The sequence below is a fragment of the Talpa occidentalis genome, unplaced genomic scaffold (genome assembly GCF_014898055.3).
Source record: "Talpa occidentalis isolate TD23 unplaced genomic scaffold, MPIMG_talOcc4v2.1 talOcc4.3, whole genome shotgun sequence".
In the NCBI taxonomy this organism is placed as follows: Eukaryota; Metazoa; Chordata; class Mammalia; order Eulipotyphla; family Talpidae; genus Talpa; species Talpa occidentalis.
Genome location: NW_023603184.1, coordinates 19,122,456 through 19,139,923, shown reverse-complemented (window position 1 = coordinate 19,139,923; position 17,468 = coordinate 19,122,456). Strand labels below are relative to the sequence as shown.

Below are 17,468 nucleotides of genomic sequence, written 5' to 3'. Positions count from 1 at the left end.
CGTGACCCCTAAACACACTCTCTCTCTCTCCCTCCCTCTGTCCCTTCTCCCTCCCCCCCCCACAAATGCCCTATAAAATAATTCCTTTAATTTGAGCAAAATGATATTTTCTATTCAACTCAAGGTCACACTCTCATCCAGTCCTTTTTCAGTTGATCAAATTGCAGTCCTGATTAGAGGAGAGACTTGTCTGTGGTCATAGGGCTAACTGTAAACCAGGCAGAGCTTGATCTTCACTCTCCACCCACTTCACTTCACAAGACCATGCCTCGCTTGGGTTCACTTCACAGAGCAAACTCCAGAAGTGGACTTGAAGGCAGGTTATCAAGCTGAAATTTGGGCCATGTGTTAGGATAACAATTATTTTAAAATTAAGAGTTTCCCTCTCCTCCTATTTTCTGTTTCATCACCTCCAGCCTCACCCCTTAAGTAAGAGTGAGCTCCAGGATTATTGTTTTTGAGAAGGGAGCAGCAAAGTGGAAAACACTTTTCGGTCTCTGCCTGCCTTTGGCTTCCAAAAAATTAAACCATTAAGGGAATACTAAGAACTGGAGCCAGAATGAACAACTATATTTGAAGAGATTATCTCCCCACCCCAAATTATGAAATTCAAGTGAGGGTGAAGTAGAGGAATGAGAGAGAAGACAGAGTTAATTAATTATAGAGGATGTATATAGGACGTGTACAGTGAAATTCTCCAGAGGGAAGGGTCTGAGCCTCTTTCCTGAGTAGGGTCTGAAGGAGGCATCTGAATTGCAGACACTTTGCTGGTAGAGAGGAATCCCCAAGAGACAATAGCAACAAGGTGTGTGTTCAGGCAGGTACATCCCTTTCAGCCTGTGATCTTTCAGCCTTGTGACCCAAAGAAGCCTGCATGAGGTATATAGAAGGCCTCCCTGGTGGCTCAAGGGGTTAAGCATCAGTACTATGAAGCTATCTGCAGCCACTACAGCACAAGTTTGATCCCTGGCCAGTGAGCTACCCACATGGCACAGCAGACCTCTCCTGACTCGCCTGCTGCTCCCCTCCTCAGTGTATTTCAGTCAGTCTGCCTGTTCTGCTCCCTACTCTGTCTCTGGTGAATCCTTTCACCCCCCGCACCTCTGGCCTGTACCCCAGTTCTTGTATGTGTAAATAAATAAATCTTAAAAATAAATTAAGGGGCCTCCCCGGTGGCGCAGCGGTTGAGCGCTGGGTTGCGAAGCTGCCCGCAGCCTCTGCAGAGCAGGTTCGATCCCCGGCTGCTCCCCGGCCACCAGAGGAGGGTCCCACATGGCGCGCAGACCTCTCCTGCCGCCCGCTGCTCCCCTCAGCAGTGTACTTTGGTCCTTCTGCCTGCTCTGCTCCCCGCTCTGGCTCTGGTGAATTCTCTCACCCTCCCGCGCTTCTGACTGTACCCAGTGCATGTATAAACAAAACAAAAACAAACAAACAAATAAATAAATAAAATAAAACATGCCTCTATTAAAAAAAAATTTTTAAAAATAAATAAATAAATTAAAAAGAGGTACATAGAACTCACCCAAGGAGAAAAGCAGATAGCAAAAGAGCATGTCTTCATGATAGTCAAAGCGCATGGAAAACCAGCCAAGCTCTCAGTGGTACCAGATGAAGTTCTTTGTGATCTCTCTCAGAATTTAAGCACAACATTGAGGAAAATAGCAGGTTCCCACATTGGTTGAGATTTATTTTCTCCTCCACACAACTGATGGCACAGAAAAAGTTGAATTAGTGAGCATCAATTTAAATTAAATTTTAAGAAAGCTTTACTTCTTGAATACCTGAGTTAGCAAAGCAAGAGTTTCTTTTCTACATATAAGATGGCATACAGATGTAGATTTCTCAAGAAAGTACGCAATCAACAAATTACTTCTAAGAAGAGGTTTTGACTTTCACTGAATATATTTTTATATCTCTTGCATCTTCAAAACCTGTGCAAATATTTACTTCGCAATTTTTAATATCTCCTGTGGTTAACATACGCAATGGAAATTATGTATTAAAATGGTCATTTAAGACAAACAAAAGGATACTATATGGAATATCCATCGTCTCAAGAATGCATGAAGATTTCATAGAATACACAAAAAACTGTGAACACCTCTTCTATCTAAAGGTTGGGATAAGACAATTTCCTATTAATGTTACTATTTGAATGTGTTTTACCATGCATTACTTTTCCAATGTAAAAATTGCTTGCTCCAAAACTGACTTCTTTTTTAATCTCCTGTCCTATCAAATGTGCACTGCACAGTGAGCACATGTGGTCTTCATCACTGCAGAGAGCACAGGCTCCTCCAGTAGGCTGGTGATGGTGCTGAAGATGAAAGCCGGGTTAGCCTGCACTCACTCTCGCAGCACTAAGCACAAGTTTGGGGACACAGTAGGCATTTAATAGCAGCTTATTGATGGACTTTGCAACATAGTATTTATGTATGCACACGTGGAACCATTTGCTTAGTGATTTGTCTCCCTCACTGGGGGATTAATGACTGTTTTGCTTACCATTGGGTCTCTAGCATTTACCCCAGTACCTGAGACAAGGTGGGTATTCAACAGATATTTCCTCAAGAATAAAAGAATGAATAAATAGGCCATCGCACCACCAGAAAGTTCTATCATTCCTCTGGATGTCTCCATGTTCATTTTACTCTTTCAACTCTATGGACAGATAATTATTCAGTGAATTTTGTTTCTTGAGAGAATTAAAAGCATAACCTCAACTGCCCCTGTGTCACAGGCCAGGAATTCTGTCACAGGGATGATTGTCCAGGATTTCCCTGAAGATTTAGGGCTAGTGAAAACAATAAGCTGTTTTTCCAAAACAAATCATTCCCAACATTGCTGTTTACTTCTTTTGCAGAAGAAGCCAGAATTGCAGCTAGAGATTCATGTTGGATATTTTTGGTCTAAGAGCTTGAGTTAAATCTTCGCCAATAAAGTTGCCAGACTGGTATGTTTCAAGTGATTTGGGGGAGGGGAGGGACTTTTCCTAGTAATTTTGTAAAGAACAAAGAACAAATAACACTGGGAGATGGGGGAGCAACAATAAATAATGAGAGGTTAGCTCTGTGTGGTAAGATTACAAGTAATGTTTAGAATGAATGAATAAATAGGCCATAGCACAGCCAGAGAGCCAAATCATTCCTCTGGATGTCTCCACGTTCATTTCACTCTTTCCATTTCAACTCTATAGACAAATAATTATGCAGTGAATTTAACTTTTTTGCCAATTTCCTAAAATAAATATAATGAAGATAATTATGAAAGACATTTATGTCTTCTGGCCCTCCCATCTTCCCATTCTCCCTAGTTGAAGAAATCATCATTCAGATACTCTCCCAAATCCATAACCTGGAATCTGCATCCTAAGTCTCCTCACTATGCCTCCTTTTCCACAGACAATGGGGCACTGTATACTGAGCTGACTATTGTCTTAGCTCAGGCTGCTATAGCAAAATACCATAGTCCATAGCAAAATACTATTTAAGTCCAAGTGACTTCAATAGATCTTTCTTTCTTACAGTTGCAGAGACTGTGATGTCCAAGGTCATGGTGTGGGCAGATTTGGTTCATGGTGATAATTCAGTTTCTTGCCTGCAAACAGTCACTTTCTCACTGTATTTTCCCATGGGAGAGAGGAGGCGGGCAAGCGCCTTCTGGTCTTTCTTCCTCTTATAAGGACACTAATCCCATCATGAGGGTCCAATTCCCACCTAACAACCCCATCTCCTAATACCATCACATTGTAGATCAGGACTTTGACATTTGAATTTGGAATTTGAAAATACATTCAGTTCATAACACTATTGAACAAATCATCTCACAACTTGGTGCCTCAAAACAGTTGTTACTATCTATATGGGTTGACTGGGATCAACCCACTGGGGTGCTTCTTATTGGGGTCTCTCCTGAAGTTGTGCTCATACGTCAGCTGGGTGTCCAGCTTTGCCCATTCACATGCTGACAGCTAATGACAACTATCAGCTGGGAACTCAGCTGGAGCTGTCAACCCAAGTGCCTTCACACAGCTTGCCCGGGGACTAGCATGGCAGCTGGATTCTAAGACAAAGTGACATGGGAGGCCAAAAGACAGAGGTGATGGTTAAATGACTCCTGTATTAGTTGTACATTGGAAATTAGATAGAGAATCTTCTTTTCCTAATGCTTTTTTTTTCTTTTAATCAACTTTTTTATTTTCTTACATTGCTGTTCATTTTTGTACCATATTTGATTTCTCCCCTCAGGTGTAGTCTCCATAAATCTCCCACTACCACATCACCCATGAACCATCATCATAGTCCCTTGTGCTCTTCCCTCCCCGTAGATATAGAATCTTGACAAGATTCAGCTTCTACCTTATATTAAGGACATCTCCTGGGTAATATTGTGTGCTTCTAGCAGGTGGGACATGATACCTTGTTGTTAGCCTTTGTATGGTAACATGATTGATGAGCAAATGCCCACAGCGAGGACTTCATCAGTTCAAATTTGCAGTTTTCAAAGACCATTCTGGGTATAGTACAAATTATCTTAAAAGTGAGTGTTATGTGCAGCTTCATGAGCATGACAGTCAAAACCAAGTTGTTTGATAATCTTCGGATTTACTAGATACTTCATCCTGGTTAGGTCATTTTAAGAGTCTCTAAAAATAAAGAAGTTCAAAGGGAAGAGAAAAAAAGGAATTAATTGTTTGGGGGCTATTCAATCACTGATCATCTAAAAACATTTCTGAAATAAAACATTAGCCCTAAAAAAAAGAACAAAAATGTGTTTATCCCACCAACAAGATAAACTACAGGATAACTGCAGTCCTGTTAAAATAAGCATTGGTTTTCCTCAAATGATTCCTTTTTCTTTTCTTTCTCCTCTTCTTCCATTTCTCTTTTCTCTCTCTACTCTGTCCTCGCCCTCTCACTTTCTTTCAAGTTAGGAAATATCCTGAGTATTTGGACAAATAAAGGCAACATATCAAAAATAACAAGATTATACACACTTCCGTAAAAACTGCTCTCATCTAGAAGTCTCCTGAACCGAGGGGTGCCCCATAGTCACAGCCATGGAAAGGCTTTGTTATCAGAAGGGCAGATTGCATTTCAGCAACAAGTCAGTCCAGGCTGCAGCACCTGTAAAAGGCAGGGAGGACAGAACCTGGGCTTGGAAGTCTGACAGACCTCAATTGGATCCCCAGCTTCATCACACACTGTGCTGTCACTGCTGTAGTTCAAAGCAAAGTGCTACTTCTGAGGCTATAAGGGGCCTTCCAGCCACCAGTGGATTTTACTAGAACACAGAATCTGCTTCAGCAGTCCTGAAGTGGGGCCTCCAATCTGGCCTTTCTGACAAACTCCTATGTTGCTAAACTCTAGACCAAGCTCTAGAAAGACAAACTCTAGAATCCACAGAGCCACTGTCTCTGTCCTGAGAGAAAGTCAATCCTTTGTAAGTTTTTCCTCCATGGAACAGTAATCTCCCTCTTGGACCATGAGCATATCAAGTGACATCACCACTGCCTTAGTGATCCTTATTAGTTGAAAATGTTTCCCAAGTAACTTTATAATAAATGGTATCACTTACTCCTTGACTGCAGGGTATTATAGTCACTTACTCCAAGTAATGCTACATGTGAATAAAGAGCCCCAGCACGGCCCTATACAAAGAGCAGACAGCAAGAGCATTTGGAAGCCCACCAAGAAGCAATACTCTTGTCTCTGTCCAAGGGAAGCCACGATTTTACCACAGGGCTGAAGTCTGGGTGGCCCTTTGGGTTTCCAGGCTGCATCAGAGGCACCAAAAAAATGATTTTATGATAATTAGCCCCCACAAGCTGATTTCAAAGGAGGCATTATTAGACTCATGTTATAGGTGGAGAAACTATAGACATAGAGAAGTTATTTTTTCCCACCCCAGGCCACCCAATGTGGCAGGATGAAATGAGGCTAAGAACCAAAAGCCATGGGTAAGCAGCCCTCAGCATAAGCCATGAGACATTTTCTATGAGAAGTGTTTATGGGCTAGTTAAAAAGCCATATTAAAAGTGACAGTTCGGAAAGCACAGACAAGTTTTAGATAGGTTTTTCTATTATTGGCTGTAATTTGCCATGGTTTTTGAACTTTCATTTTCTCACAATCATCATCTTTTAAATGTTTTTTTATGACTGTGTGACTGGGACATAGGATTCAATCTCTTTTTGCCTCCATTTCCTCACTGGTAAAAAATAGGGAAAATAATTCCCTCTTCTACACAAAGTTGGGATCCTCACTAAGGATGAAATCAGATAATGCACGTAAGGAATTTGTGTAGATAAGTTAGGTAAGCATTAGGTAAGTAACAGTCATTACTATGCAGAAAGCCCACATCTCCTCAACCAGGAGGTGTTTGCCCGAGATTGGAGACACTTCACTGCCCTTCTCTCCATGACGCCTGAGTGGTGCTCAACTTAGAGCAGGCTTGAAAAATGATTTCCTGTCTGAATCCCCCAAATCAAGGATTTTCTGTGTGACTCAATTCCCTTCCCACGTTTCCAAATGTGCAGACAGACCCTTATAACTTTCCCAGAATACTTACCATTGATGCCCCGTGAGACGCCCCATCTCCAAGATCATTTTTTAATTGATCATGATTTCCTCATGTTTTATAATTTTTGAAGTGATTTCACAAATACCATCTCATTTAAGTTTATAATAAAGGCAAAATCTTAATATGTCCATTGTATAGAGTCTAAAACCTAGCCTTCTGATATAAAATAATTCCCTCAATGTCATACTGATTAATAGTAATCATCATTATTACCACTAACATTTTGAACACTTTGTTTTAAGTTGAGCAAATGTGCTACCATTTTTTAAAAAAGATTTGTTTATGCATACAAGAGTTGGGGTGTAGGCCAGAGGTGTGAAGAAGATGAGAGGATTCATCAGACACAGGGTGGAGAGCAGCCTGTGAGACAGGAGAGGTCTGCTGCACCATGTGGGTTAACTCCCTGGCCAGGGATGGAACTCATTTTGCAGTGGTAGCAGATTGCTTCATAGTGCTGAGACTTAACCCCTTGCTCTACCAGGGAGGCCCAGTCCTATCATTTTAACCTACCAAAAAGATTAATTTCTTACTATTCAACGAAATGCTGTGTATTCTAAGCACTTACTCCTCATACCAACCCTGTAGGGTGAAAACAAATCCCCATTTATCAACAAGGGGGATGAAGGTTTAGCGGTAAAGACAATTAACCTGGCCACACAGCAGAGCCAAGATCCAAATCCAGATAAATACAACTCAAAACCCATAGTAATGACTCTCCCATGAGGTCTAAGAAAGGGCAGCACTTGCACTGTTCCCAGGATCTCTAGCTATTGATGCAGCATTTTTAGTATTAAAAATGTATTATGTTTATACTCACTCTCCATAACAACCACATAAGAAAGAAAAGACTCTGCCCATATTAAAAATGAGAAAGCTGAGGCTCAGAAAGGTTTCATGGCTTGGTCAAAATCACAGTTATTAAATGCTGGGGTCGGGATTCAAACCAGGGCAGTGCAACTTCAAAGTGTGGGCTCTTAACTACCACATCAGTGGTTCCCAAATTACCCGGGGATCTTTGAAATGCTCCAAGTCCAGGTGACTCTGCAGACCAATTAAATCACAAACTCTTGAGGTGGTACACAGGTCTGGGGAGTTTTTAAAACTCTCCAGTAGATCCCAAAGTGCAGACAAGCTTGGGAACACTCCATTCCACCTACGTCTCCTACCACATGGCACCTACAAGCTGATAAAATCTAACCCCCGGGCCTCTAGTGCTCGTTCAGCCCCACGGTACTGATTTTAATCACTTCTTATACAGAGAGAATACCTATTTCCCAGACAATACTCTGCAGAGAGCTCCCAGAGGAACCCAAACAACTCATAGCAATGGGCCAATCACAGTTTCTTCCCACTGACAACAGTGGAAAACGCTTCATCAAGGGAGGTTCTCCCGATCCTGAGTGTTTAGCTGAGCTGTGCTGGTGCACAGCTGGGGAAACAGGAGGGGGGTGTGGGCCCATCTTGTGGAGTGGAACACCCTGCGCCCTGGTCATTTCTCACATGTGCCATGTAGGGTCAGCACCAGGCAACTCAACGTAAACCCGGAGACCTGCCTTCCCTACCACTGTGGCCAGTCACCACCAGTCTAGAATACTTCATCTTTATGAACTTCACTTATTTTTTTAGAATATGCTTCTTTGATTCCTGCAAGCCAAACCCATGGAAAAATAACGGAAACCAAATGCCAGAGAAATGACGCCAAGGCAAACACATGTGAGCCCTGAAATAACAGGAGATACTGTGGTCATGTCTGACCTTCTGAACTGGGCTATGGATTGAAGCAAAAACAGCTCTTGCTGCTACTTAAGGGATGCCTGGTAACAGTTTATTTGTAATGCAGAAGAGCTTGGGTTTTAGAGAGCACGCCTTTTGAAACTGTAGAGACTTGACCAATGGGCCAGAAATAATATCATTTTAAGGAATGACTTAAAAATAAAGAGGAAAAAAAGGTCACCCTTCTCGGTGATCAGTAGGAGCCCAGAATCTTATGATTGTTAATCAGTCTAATGATGAATCTCTAAGACCTCTGGAGCTTCGACAACTGTTTCCCTTTGGCTATACCAATATTTTGATGAATTTAACATAGAAGCAGAAATGCAAGTTTACTTGTTTATTTCAGTAGCCTGCAAGAGAGAAAAGTGAGCACAGAGGAGGGTCTTGGTTTCCACCCTAGCCAGTTCAGTCCCCAGCAGGAGGGCAGCCCCAGACCTGTGGGGGGCTGCCAACACTTACATTCCTGTGAGACGCCAGTAGCTGCATTCTTGGGCACACAAAACATGTCACCAGGAGGAATTTGCCCCATGTTAACATTACCAAGAAAAGACCACAAGCTACAGAGTTCATGCAAATAAAGACTGGCTCCCAGCGAAGAGATGCCTGTATTAAAATAATTGCCAAGTTTCATAGTTTTTCAGAAAATAATATTATCTTCCTTTAACTACATCACTCCCTACATATCTAGATGTGTGCCTTATAGAGAAAAAAAATATGTGGTTAAACTAACTGTATTATAATTATTCTAAGGAAAATACCTTACAAAAGAAAATATAATAGTTAATGCCATTAACACAATGCAGTTTAACTGCTTCTCATCTATTAATCCTCACAGTGATTACTATAAGTGTCCAGAACTTTTATTTTTATCTTAATGCAATACAGTTGTCAGTCTTTTCATCTATTCTTGCTCATGTTTAGACATCAAAAAATCAAAACACTAAGAATTTTTTTAAATTCCTCCAGATCATAAAAATATTTCTCCTGTATTTTCTTCTACAAGGTTTATAAATTCAATTTTCACATTAGGTTAATAATTTATCTGGAATTTACTTTGGATTAAGACATGAGGTAGGAACTTAAAAGGTCTTTTTCTAAATAAATGACCAATTTTCCTAATTTTTTTTGTAGGGGAAGAGAAGAAATTTCCCCCAAGTCTTCAAGGTTCTTTTTAAGAACTGATTGGCCAAGTAATCAAGTTAATATCAGACAAAGAAGATATATATATATATATATATATATATATATATATATATATATATATATATATATATTATTACAAACAAACACAAAGTTCACACAGGTTAGTGAGGGTATTTATTCTGAGCTAAGAAATGGGATAGATGCCTTGGGTTTTGAGGCAAAAGGAGGGGGACTCACATGATGAGGACAGGGTATTCAAATGACAAAGAACAGATATTCTATAGTTAGCTACTTGCCCATCATATAGATTTCTTTAATAGAAAAGTTATTTGTGGTAAAAATCCTAATTCTGGGTAATACCCCCAATTTTCATTCTTCTAGGTAGTTAAGGGAGTGGTAAAGTTTCTCAATTGAGGTCATCAATTGACCTCATTTCAAGATCATTCCCATACCAACGTGGCACATCTGGGGGGAGGCCTGTTCTGAACGTATTAGGCAGATGTTCTTGCCATCTTGGGGAGACCTGCCCTTCAACTTATTCCCAAAAACCACTATCCTTACCACTAGCCTCTCCACTAGCCTTCCCTCACCTTTTGAAGTCTATTTTGGCAATACGAGTAGAAGTGACATCTACCCTTTTGGGTCAGAAAAGTGTTAAGAGCCTCAGACTCTTCCCTGCCCCTGCACCCAGGAACATGCCAGATGGTGGAAGCTTAGGCCTGCCTCAGAATGAGGAAAATGTGGAACAGAGCTCCCAGCTGAATTATATCGGAAATGTGGTATGAATGAGAAGTGAGCCTCACTGTTTTAAGCTATTGAGATTTTTAGGTCTGTTCATTTTGGAGTATTATTTACACCAACCTGTTACAATGACCAAAAACCCTATACAAGTGTTTTCCCTTCTAATTTTCAAATGTGGAGACTAATTTCAAGTATTGTTTTCCTTTCAAGTTCACCTTTTATTGGAGTGTGTGCTTGGAGAGTATGTCCTGTATGTTACTGGGTTTTTGGTATTTGGTGAGACTTCCTCTGTGGTCTATCAAGTGATCAGTGATTGGGTTATATATGAGTAGACTAGTTTAAACTACTAACTCAGTTGTTCAAACTTTTCATCTCTTTAATAGTTTTTGACTTTTAAACCTAACAGTGACTAAGAGAGAGAGTTTTAAGAACCAACTATGTATAGACCTTTACATTTCTCTTTATAAATCAACAGATTTCTGCTTTTAATATATTTGAGACCATGTCTTTAAGTACATGCAAATGATAATTGTTTATGTTAGATAACGAATTGTTAGATTAGGCCATCTTTATTCCTAAAATGCATTTTATCTTAAAATGTTTGTTAGAGTCACTGCTTCTGACAAGTGCTCCAAAGTTACCGCTTCTGGAATATTACTGACCTGAGCTCATTTTTTATATTGATTTCTGGGGAGAAGTTGTAGGCACTTAGGACCATGTCCCATGTGAGGTAGTCCTGTCTTCTTTGTCATCTTCTGCATGCAGGGCATTTTTTCTAGTCACCTTTGAGTGAAGACATAGCCCTTTGGCGGTTCCACGTTTACTAAAGGGCTTCGGTGCCAAATCTTCACCTCCACCAGACCCATAGCTTCATCTCCCATCAACATATGTAGCCACAGCATCTGCTTTCAGGCTTTCTCCCTTGGTTTCATAACCCCATTCTTTTGCCCCTGGGGATTTCATTTATCCCGACTAGTACTTTCAAAAGCAGGTTTCCAACAGCAGGGGTTTATATTGCCTAGTACTAGCAGAACTAGAAGTCGTCTTAATTATATTTTATAACTGCACGTCACTGAAGCTTTTGCCCTTCTGAGCAAAAGTCAAGTGGGATGGAAAGGGCTATGATAGGATAGAAATGCTTCATGTTCTTATTCTTTGGAAGTTATTCTCTTTATTCTACCTACTACTCATGAAAGGATGATAATTACCATCACACCTAATATTTTTAAAATTTTCTTTGCTTTCTATTTCCCTCACCCATTATTTTTTTCCATGCAGTCAAAAATCAGGGAGAGGAGTTTTATGGAGTGTAGAAGGGTAGTCAGTGAAAGAACACTGTTGATGATAAAAGCAGCATTAATGATAAGTTGATATCTCTTAACATTTAAATACACCAAGACCTGAGCAAATGCTTTACACATGTTTTCTCACTGAGTCTGAACAGCCTATGAGGCACTGGATCTTAGAAATGCTAAGCAATTTGCTAATGTACATACACATACAAAATGGTAGCAATACCCCTCCTCCCAAACTTACACACACACACACACACACACACACACACACACACTCTCACAGAATATCTGCTTAGTCCTTTCATTCTTGATCCTTTGATGGCAAAGGGATATTACACAAATACTGATTTCTGGAGGCTAACTCATCACTTGCTACAAGTTCCAGTTCAGGTGACACCTCCTCCAAAAGGCTTCCATGAATTCCTGTTGGCTCATTAGATGACCCACCTTAGGGCATCTGGAAGCATAATGAACCACAATTACTTAATTCTATGACTTTTTCCTACCAGTTTATAAGCCTCCTGGGACGACAGTAGATCTCTCATTCTTTTTTGTATCCCAAGCACATAACACAGGTCCCGGCACATGAAGGACACCTGATAAACACTAGAAGAATGAATGAATGAAAAATGTCTTTCAGGGAGATCAGATCCTTGGATAAATATATTTCCAAGGATGAAGATGTTTCTTATTATTCATAACAAATATTAATTTATCCTACTTATGTTCTGACAACATGCAATGATCTCTCCAGAGATGCATAATTTTCCCATTTATGTGTAAGTCTTTTTCCAAATTGCCAGGGTGTCACAAGACGAGGATGGAAGCACCTGGGTTCCTATACCCTACTCAGAGATTGTGTGGACACAGGGAGGACTGTGGCCTCGGACTACAGTCTCACTACATGCCATCCATCCAGTTATGAGGCACATTCTATTCTGCCCTGTGCCCAAGTGCTGCTCTCCCCTGTTGGGACAGCATGACAACCAGATGTTGCCTCCTCTGTGGGTGGCCACTCTGAGAAACCCTGTGAATTTTTGCAAACTGATGCATTTACCCTAAAAGCAGCAATTTTGTGTCTTCTTGTTCTTTGTCCCAAAGGAGAATTTCAAGGGGATAGTCTTTAAAAAAAAAAAAAAAAAAAGGTAACGTATCTATGTACAGGTTTAAATCCACCTGGCCAGGACCAACACTGCAGGAAACTTTATTTTCCATTCATTAAAGGTGATGAACCATCTTTCATTTTCAGAAATAGCACTAAGATGTCTCAGTCACCCGACTCCTATTAAACCATAGCATGCCCTGTGAGCCAAAGAGTTGCTGAAACTGTTTTTTTTTTTCCTGAAAAAATAAAAACCACATTTAGTCATGAACACAGTTCTTTTTAATTGACCCCAGATGGGATGGGTTAGTATGCCTCCTCCCATTCCATAATAAATCTTTGTAATTAAATAACAAATACTTTTTATTCTTGTGTATGCAGAAGCCAGAAGCAGCTTTTTCTCAGCATAGAAAAGTGAGAGAAGTGAGAGCTGTGAGGATAGGGATGAGTTAGGTGGTAGTTTTTTCATCCTTAGATGAACTAGGAAGGTTATGTACAAGGTGGGTACAGCAGATCTTGTCTGAGAAATCTCATTCTGTTTCTGCTCTATTGGGTTGATCAGAGAACAGGAGTCTGTAGGATTAAGAACATGAGCCTCAGTCAGACAGACCTTAGCGTGAACCATATTTCTACAGTGTAGTAGCTGTATGATACTAGACAAATAACCTAACCTCTCTGAACTTCAATTTGCTTGTCAGTACAATGAAAATAACTTTCTACATCACAGAGTTGGTTTGAACCTTAAATGAGGAATCTGTTAAACCCTAGTTATAGTACCTGGAACATAATAAATAACTACAATTAATAATCACATGCAGCAAGAGCTATTATTATTATTATTTATGGAGAACAGAACCATATAATGAGGAGTTGCATGACCGGAAACTGTGCTAAAGGGCCCAGGGAACAAAAAGTTTCTCATCTGTGATCTTATCATGGTCCTATCCCCCCACCCCCTTCTCCCCTATAGAGCCACTACCGAAGGGTCATCTGGACACATGTGTTGAGTGGATTAATGAATTATGATGCTGAGCAGCCAGAAAAAGCAAAAGCTATTTTACACATTATCAAGGATTTGGTAAGGGAACCAAATCTGTTAACAGCCAGGTTCACGTTGAATAAAGCCAGCTGCTGAGAGAATCAGATAGGGAACAGGTAAGTTTTAATGAGGGTAAAGGTCAGGAAAGCGGTAATGAATGGTTCAAGGCATAGAAGGAAACTGCCAAGAGGAAAACCTTGGAGATCAGGTCACCTGTGAAGCATAAAATAGAAAGGGTGGGAAGGTTTTGAAAGAGGGTTAGGACTTTTTAATTTTTGCCAAGTTCAATTTTTTTGCTTTAGGTGAGAACTAAAAAAAAAAAAAAAAAGAAAGAAAACTATTTCGGAAATTGGAGTCATTTCTAAAAGTCTTCTGAATGATCTGATTGTGTGATTCATGAGTAATCATGAATCCTTATCCTGTATTTCATTGAGGACATAAGTGAAGCTGGATATAAGAAAGAAATGCAGGAAATCTTAAGGCCCTGGAATGAAGCCGGGTGAAGTCCTTATGAGGAAGGACTGTCCGACTTCACCCCTGCTCATGCAATTTCTGGCAGTAAGTTCAGAACCCAGCCCCAGGTTTGTTGTTCAAGTCAGAAGCTGAAGCAAGTGAAGCAAGGAAGTGCCAAAGGCAGGCGCAGGCCCTAGGCCTGAGCAAGTCATTTGCCCAACAATCAATCTGTATTGTCTCCTTTCAAGACAAAGGAATTGCTCTCCTCCCTCTCCACTCCCCAGTTAAATGGGTAGTGGGCAAAGCCATGGAGAGACAGCTGTTCATCCACTGGGAGAAAAGACTTCCTAATAGTCCACGCTGCTCACAGGATTTAGAACGTAAAAGTATTGACAGTAAGATCCCCATCACCAAATGCATTTTAAGTAGAGGCTAACTTGTAGAAATTCAGACATTAATGAGGAAGTTGGGCTGGGTGAATATAAAGTTCATTGTGACTTTTCTAGTCCTATAAAATAGAAGTCATCACCTCTAATTATAACAAACAGCTTAACCAAAACAAAAACAGAAATTGTGGTAATAACAGCAGATCCAAACAACATACAGTAAGTCAAGTAAGAACCTAACAACTCTGTACAAAGAAATAGTTCTCCTGAAAATATTCAAGAAAGACTTGAAACTTCTTCCACACCTGATAAAGACTTACATCTTTGCGTAAGTGATAATTAGACTGGGTTCCTGATACTGAGGATAAGGCTGAAGCATATAGAAAATTTAGAGTTAGAAGAACAGGCACTCAAATTCTCCTGAGGTTCCCCCTAAAGTTCCACTTAAATGTAGATGTGTGTCAATAAAATTAAAAGAAAAATAAAAAAAACCTTTGCTTTGCCATCCAATAATAATAAAAAAAAATCAGACCCACTTGAATTCCGTTTTCTGCATGTGCACTCCAAGTCTATTCTCAATATTTTTCTTTACAATAAATTAGAATTCAAAGTCATGGCTTATCAAATGTAATTGTTAATTCAAAAGATAGAATGTGTGACCTCATGACTTCCCATGGGCTTTGCAATGATTACTTATCCATTTTTCATTTCTGAACAGTGTCTGAGGATCAGATTAGAAAAGGTATTTTTCATCTGACTAACATGTGTCAGCTTGAAACAAGAAATAGAGATAAATTACAACACTCAGTGTGGTCCAAACACCAGCAGCATTGGTACCACCAGCTCCTCCCATACCCCAACCTCCAACCCCCAGATCTGTTGAATCAGAAGCTACATTTTAACAAAATGTATTTGTATCTATCTTAATATTTGAGAAGCCCTAAATTAGGGAGCAATGATTCTATCACCTAGCTCTGACCTCACACTCTGAAAACTTAAGAAGAAACAGCAGTCTCTGGAAAACCAAAGGGGAGAAAATTACTCACACTGTATTCATTAAAAGAATCATCGATCAAGTTGTTTGCATTGTTTTAATTTTTTCCTATATGCTAACACAATACAGCCATGTTTAAAAGTACTGGCAGAGCCTCTGGCTTGTTCTGACCCAAATCAGCCGATTAGTCTCACTTAGTTTTTAGACTACAGGGGAAAGGAGAGAAAAATCTTCAACAAGTGCCTCCACTAGGAAAGGCAGCTGTTTCTCATAAACTCCAGTGAATGGGCCTAGCAGGACTTCATCTTTTATAACCTGCAACCACCTTCCTCTGTCACCACAGAGAAATCCCTTCCTGCTCGGGTAATTTCTGAGACACCATTAGCTGCAATGAGAGTTCCAATATGGCAGCAGAGGGAGTTTAGTGAACATTCAGGTGTAAGAAATATATAATCCAAAAATCAAGTATTTTCTCGAACACATCATCAATACAGAAAGGACATTTAATGCTGGAAACACTGTAGATTTAATAACAGCATTTCAGCAACAGCGGGCAACACTTCCTTAAATAAGTCACAGAAACATCCCCATTTTTAAAAAAGGAAAATTGAGGAGCCAGGGTTTGAGGGGCTATATCTAGGCCCCCAGAAAATGTGGCAGATCAGGGCTTAACAATTTCATTCACTGGTTTCGCTAATAGATATTATTACAGTTAAGTCTCTGCCTTGGTCCCTGAAAGTATATTTGAAATGTGTTTACTATAAAGTGATGTTTACTGTTTTCTGCAGGCATCAGTTTTGCTTCAGGACTGACATACTGAAGGCTACAAGGAAGAGAAATATGAAGACTCGATAAATTTGGATTGAAAATCAGAGAAATCTAGGATCTTCATGCTCCTGCTAAATGTTGTTTTGTGATGATCTGGGACCTAAATCTGCTCACCTAATGCTCCATACTTCATGAAAACAGTCAAGCCTTTTAAATGAGCATGATTCCCCTTGCTCTAGCCCTAACCTGAGAAAAGCACCCCACCTAAGTGCAGAAAGTGCCATCAGGAAATGCAGAGGAAGAGTTCTAAGTGCAAGCCAAAGTTAGACAATGCACTTCCCCATCCTACCTCATACCCTCAAATAACCATTGCCATGTGTCATAGAATTTACAATGAATCATTTTGCCATAGAAAAGATCTTTCTTCCTATGGCCTCCTAGAAAGTTATTTCCTTTTTTTTTTTTTTTTTTGTTTTGATTTTAAATTGATGTGCATAAATTCTAGGATTTTCCATAAATGAAATATACCATAGAGAAAGTCAGAAGGGGGCCTCTCCTGGTGGCACAGGTGGATGATCGCCTCGATGTGAAGCTGTCCGCGGCCTCTGCAGCACCAGTTCGATCCGGGCTGGCCAGCGAGGGTCTCACATGGCACAGCAGACCTCTCCTGTTGTGCCCTCTGCTCCCCTCAGCAGTGTATTTCGTCAGTCTGCCTGCTCTGTTCCCCACTCTGTCTCTGGTGAATCCTCTCACCCTCCCGCGCATCTGGCCTGTACCCCGGTTCTTGTATAAATAAATAAATAAATAATGAATGAATGAATGAATGAATAAATAAATAAATAAATAAATATTTTAAAAAATAAAAAAGAGAAAGTCAGAAGGAAGAATCCTAAGAGTTAATTGGTGGAAAAATCTGTGTCACTATGAACTGTGTTCATATTCGCTTTTAGAGACCTTTACCAATTGTTTCTAAAAAGAAAAATCTACATGAATATTTATAAAATACAAGTTTGTTTTTTTAAAAAGAATTCCTCTTAGAGACTTCAAGCCTTCAAGAAGTGACATCGCTGGCTTATCTTTCCCCTGAATCCTAAAGCTCCCTCTAGTGACCAAGAACACAACACTGGCTGCAGGTACAGAGAGGAAACACTTTTATAAGAGCCTCTGATTTTCAGAAAGCACCTCGAAGTTTCC

At 40.1% G+C, this 17,468-nt stretch overlaps 1 protein-coding gene across 1 annotated transcript in view; it reads right to left on the bottom strand.

The window, feature by feature from the left end:
* Window positions 1-1,595: 1,595 nt before the first annotated feature.
* Window positions 1,596-17,468, bottom strand: part of CCDC34 (coiled-coil domain containing 34) — a 111,350-nt gene continuing 95,477 nt past the window's right edge. The window contains exon 7 of the mRNA XM_037522559.2: window positions 1,596-1,705. Within this exon, the coding sequence (XP_037378456.2) occupies window positions 1,631-1,705 (75 nt within the window). The 3' untranslated portion in view covers window positions 1,596-1,630. The remainder of the gene's footprint in view (window positions 1,706-17,468) is intronic.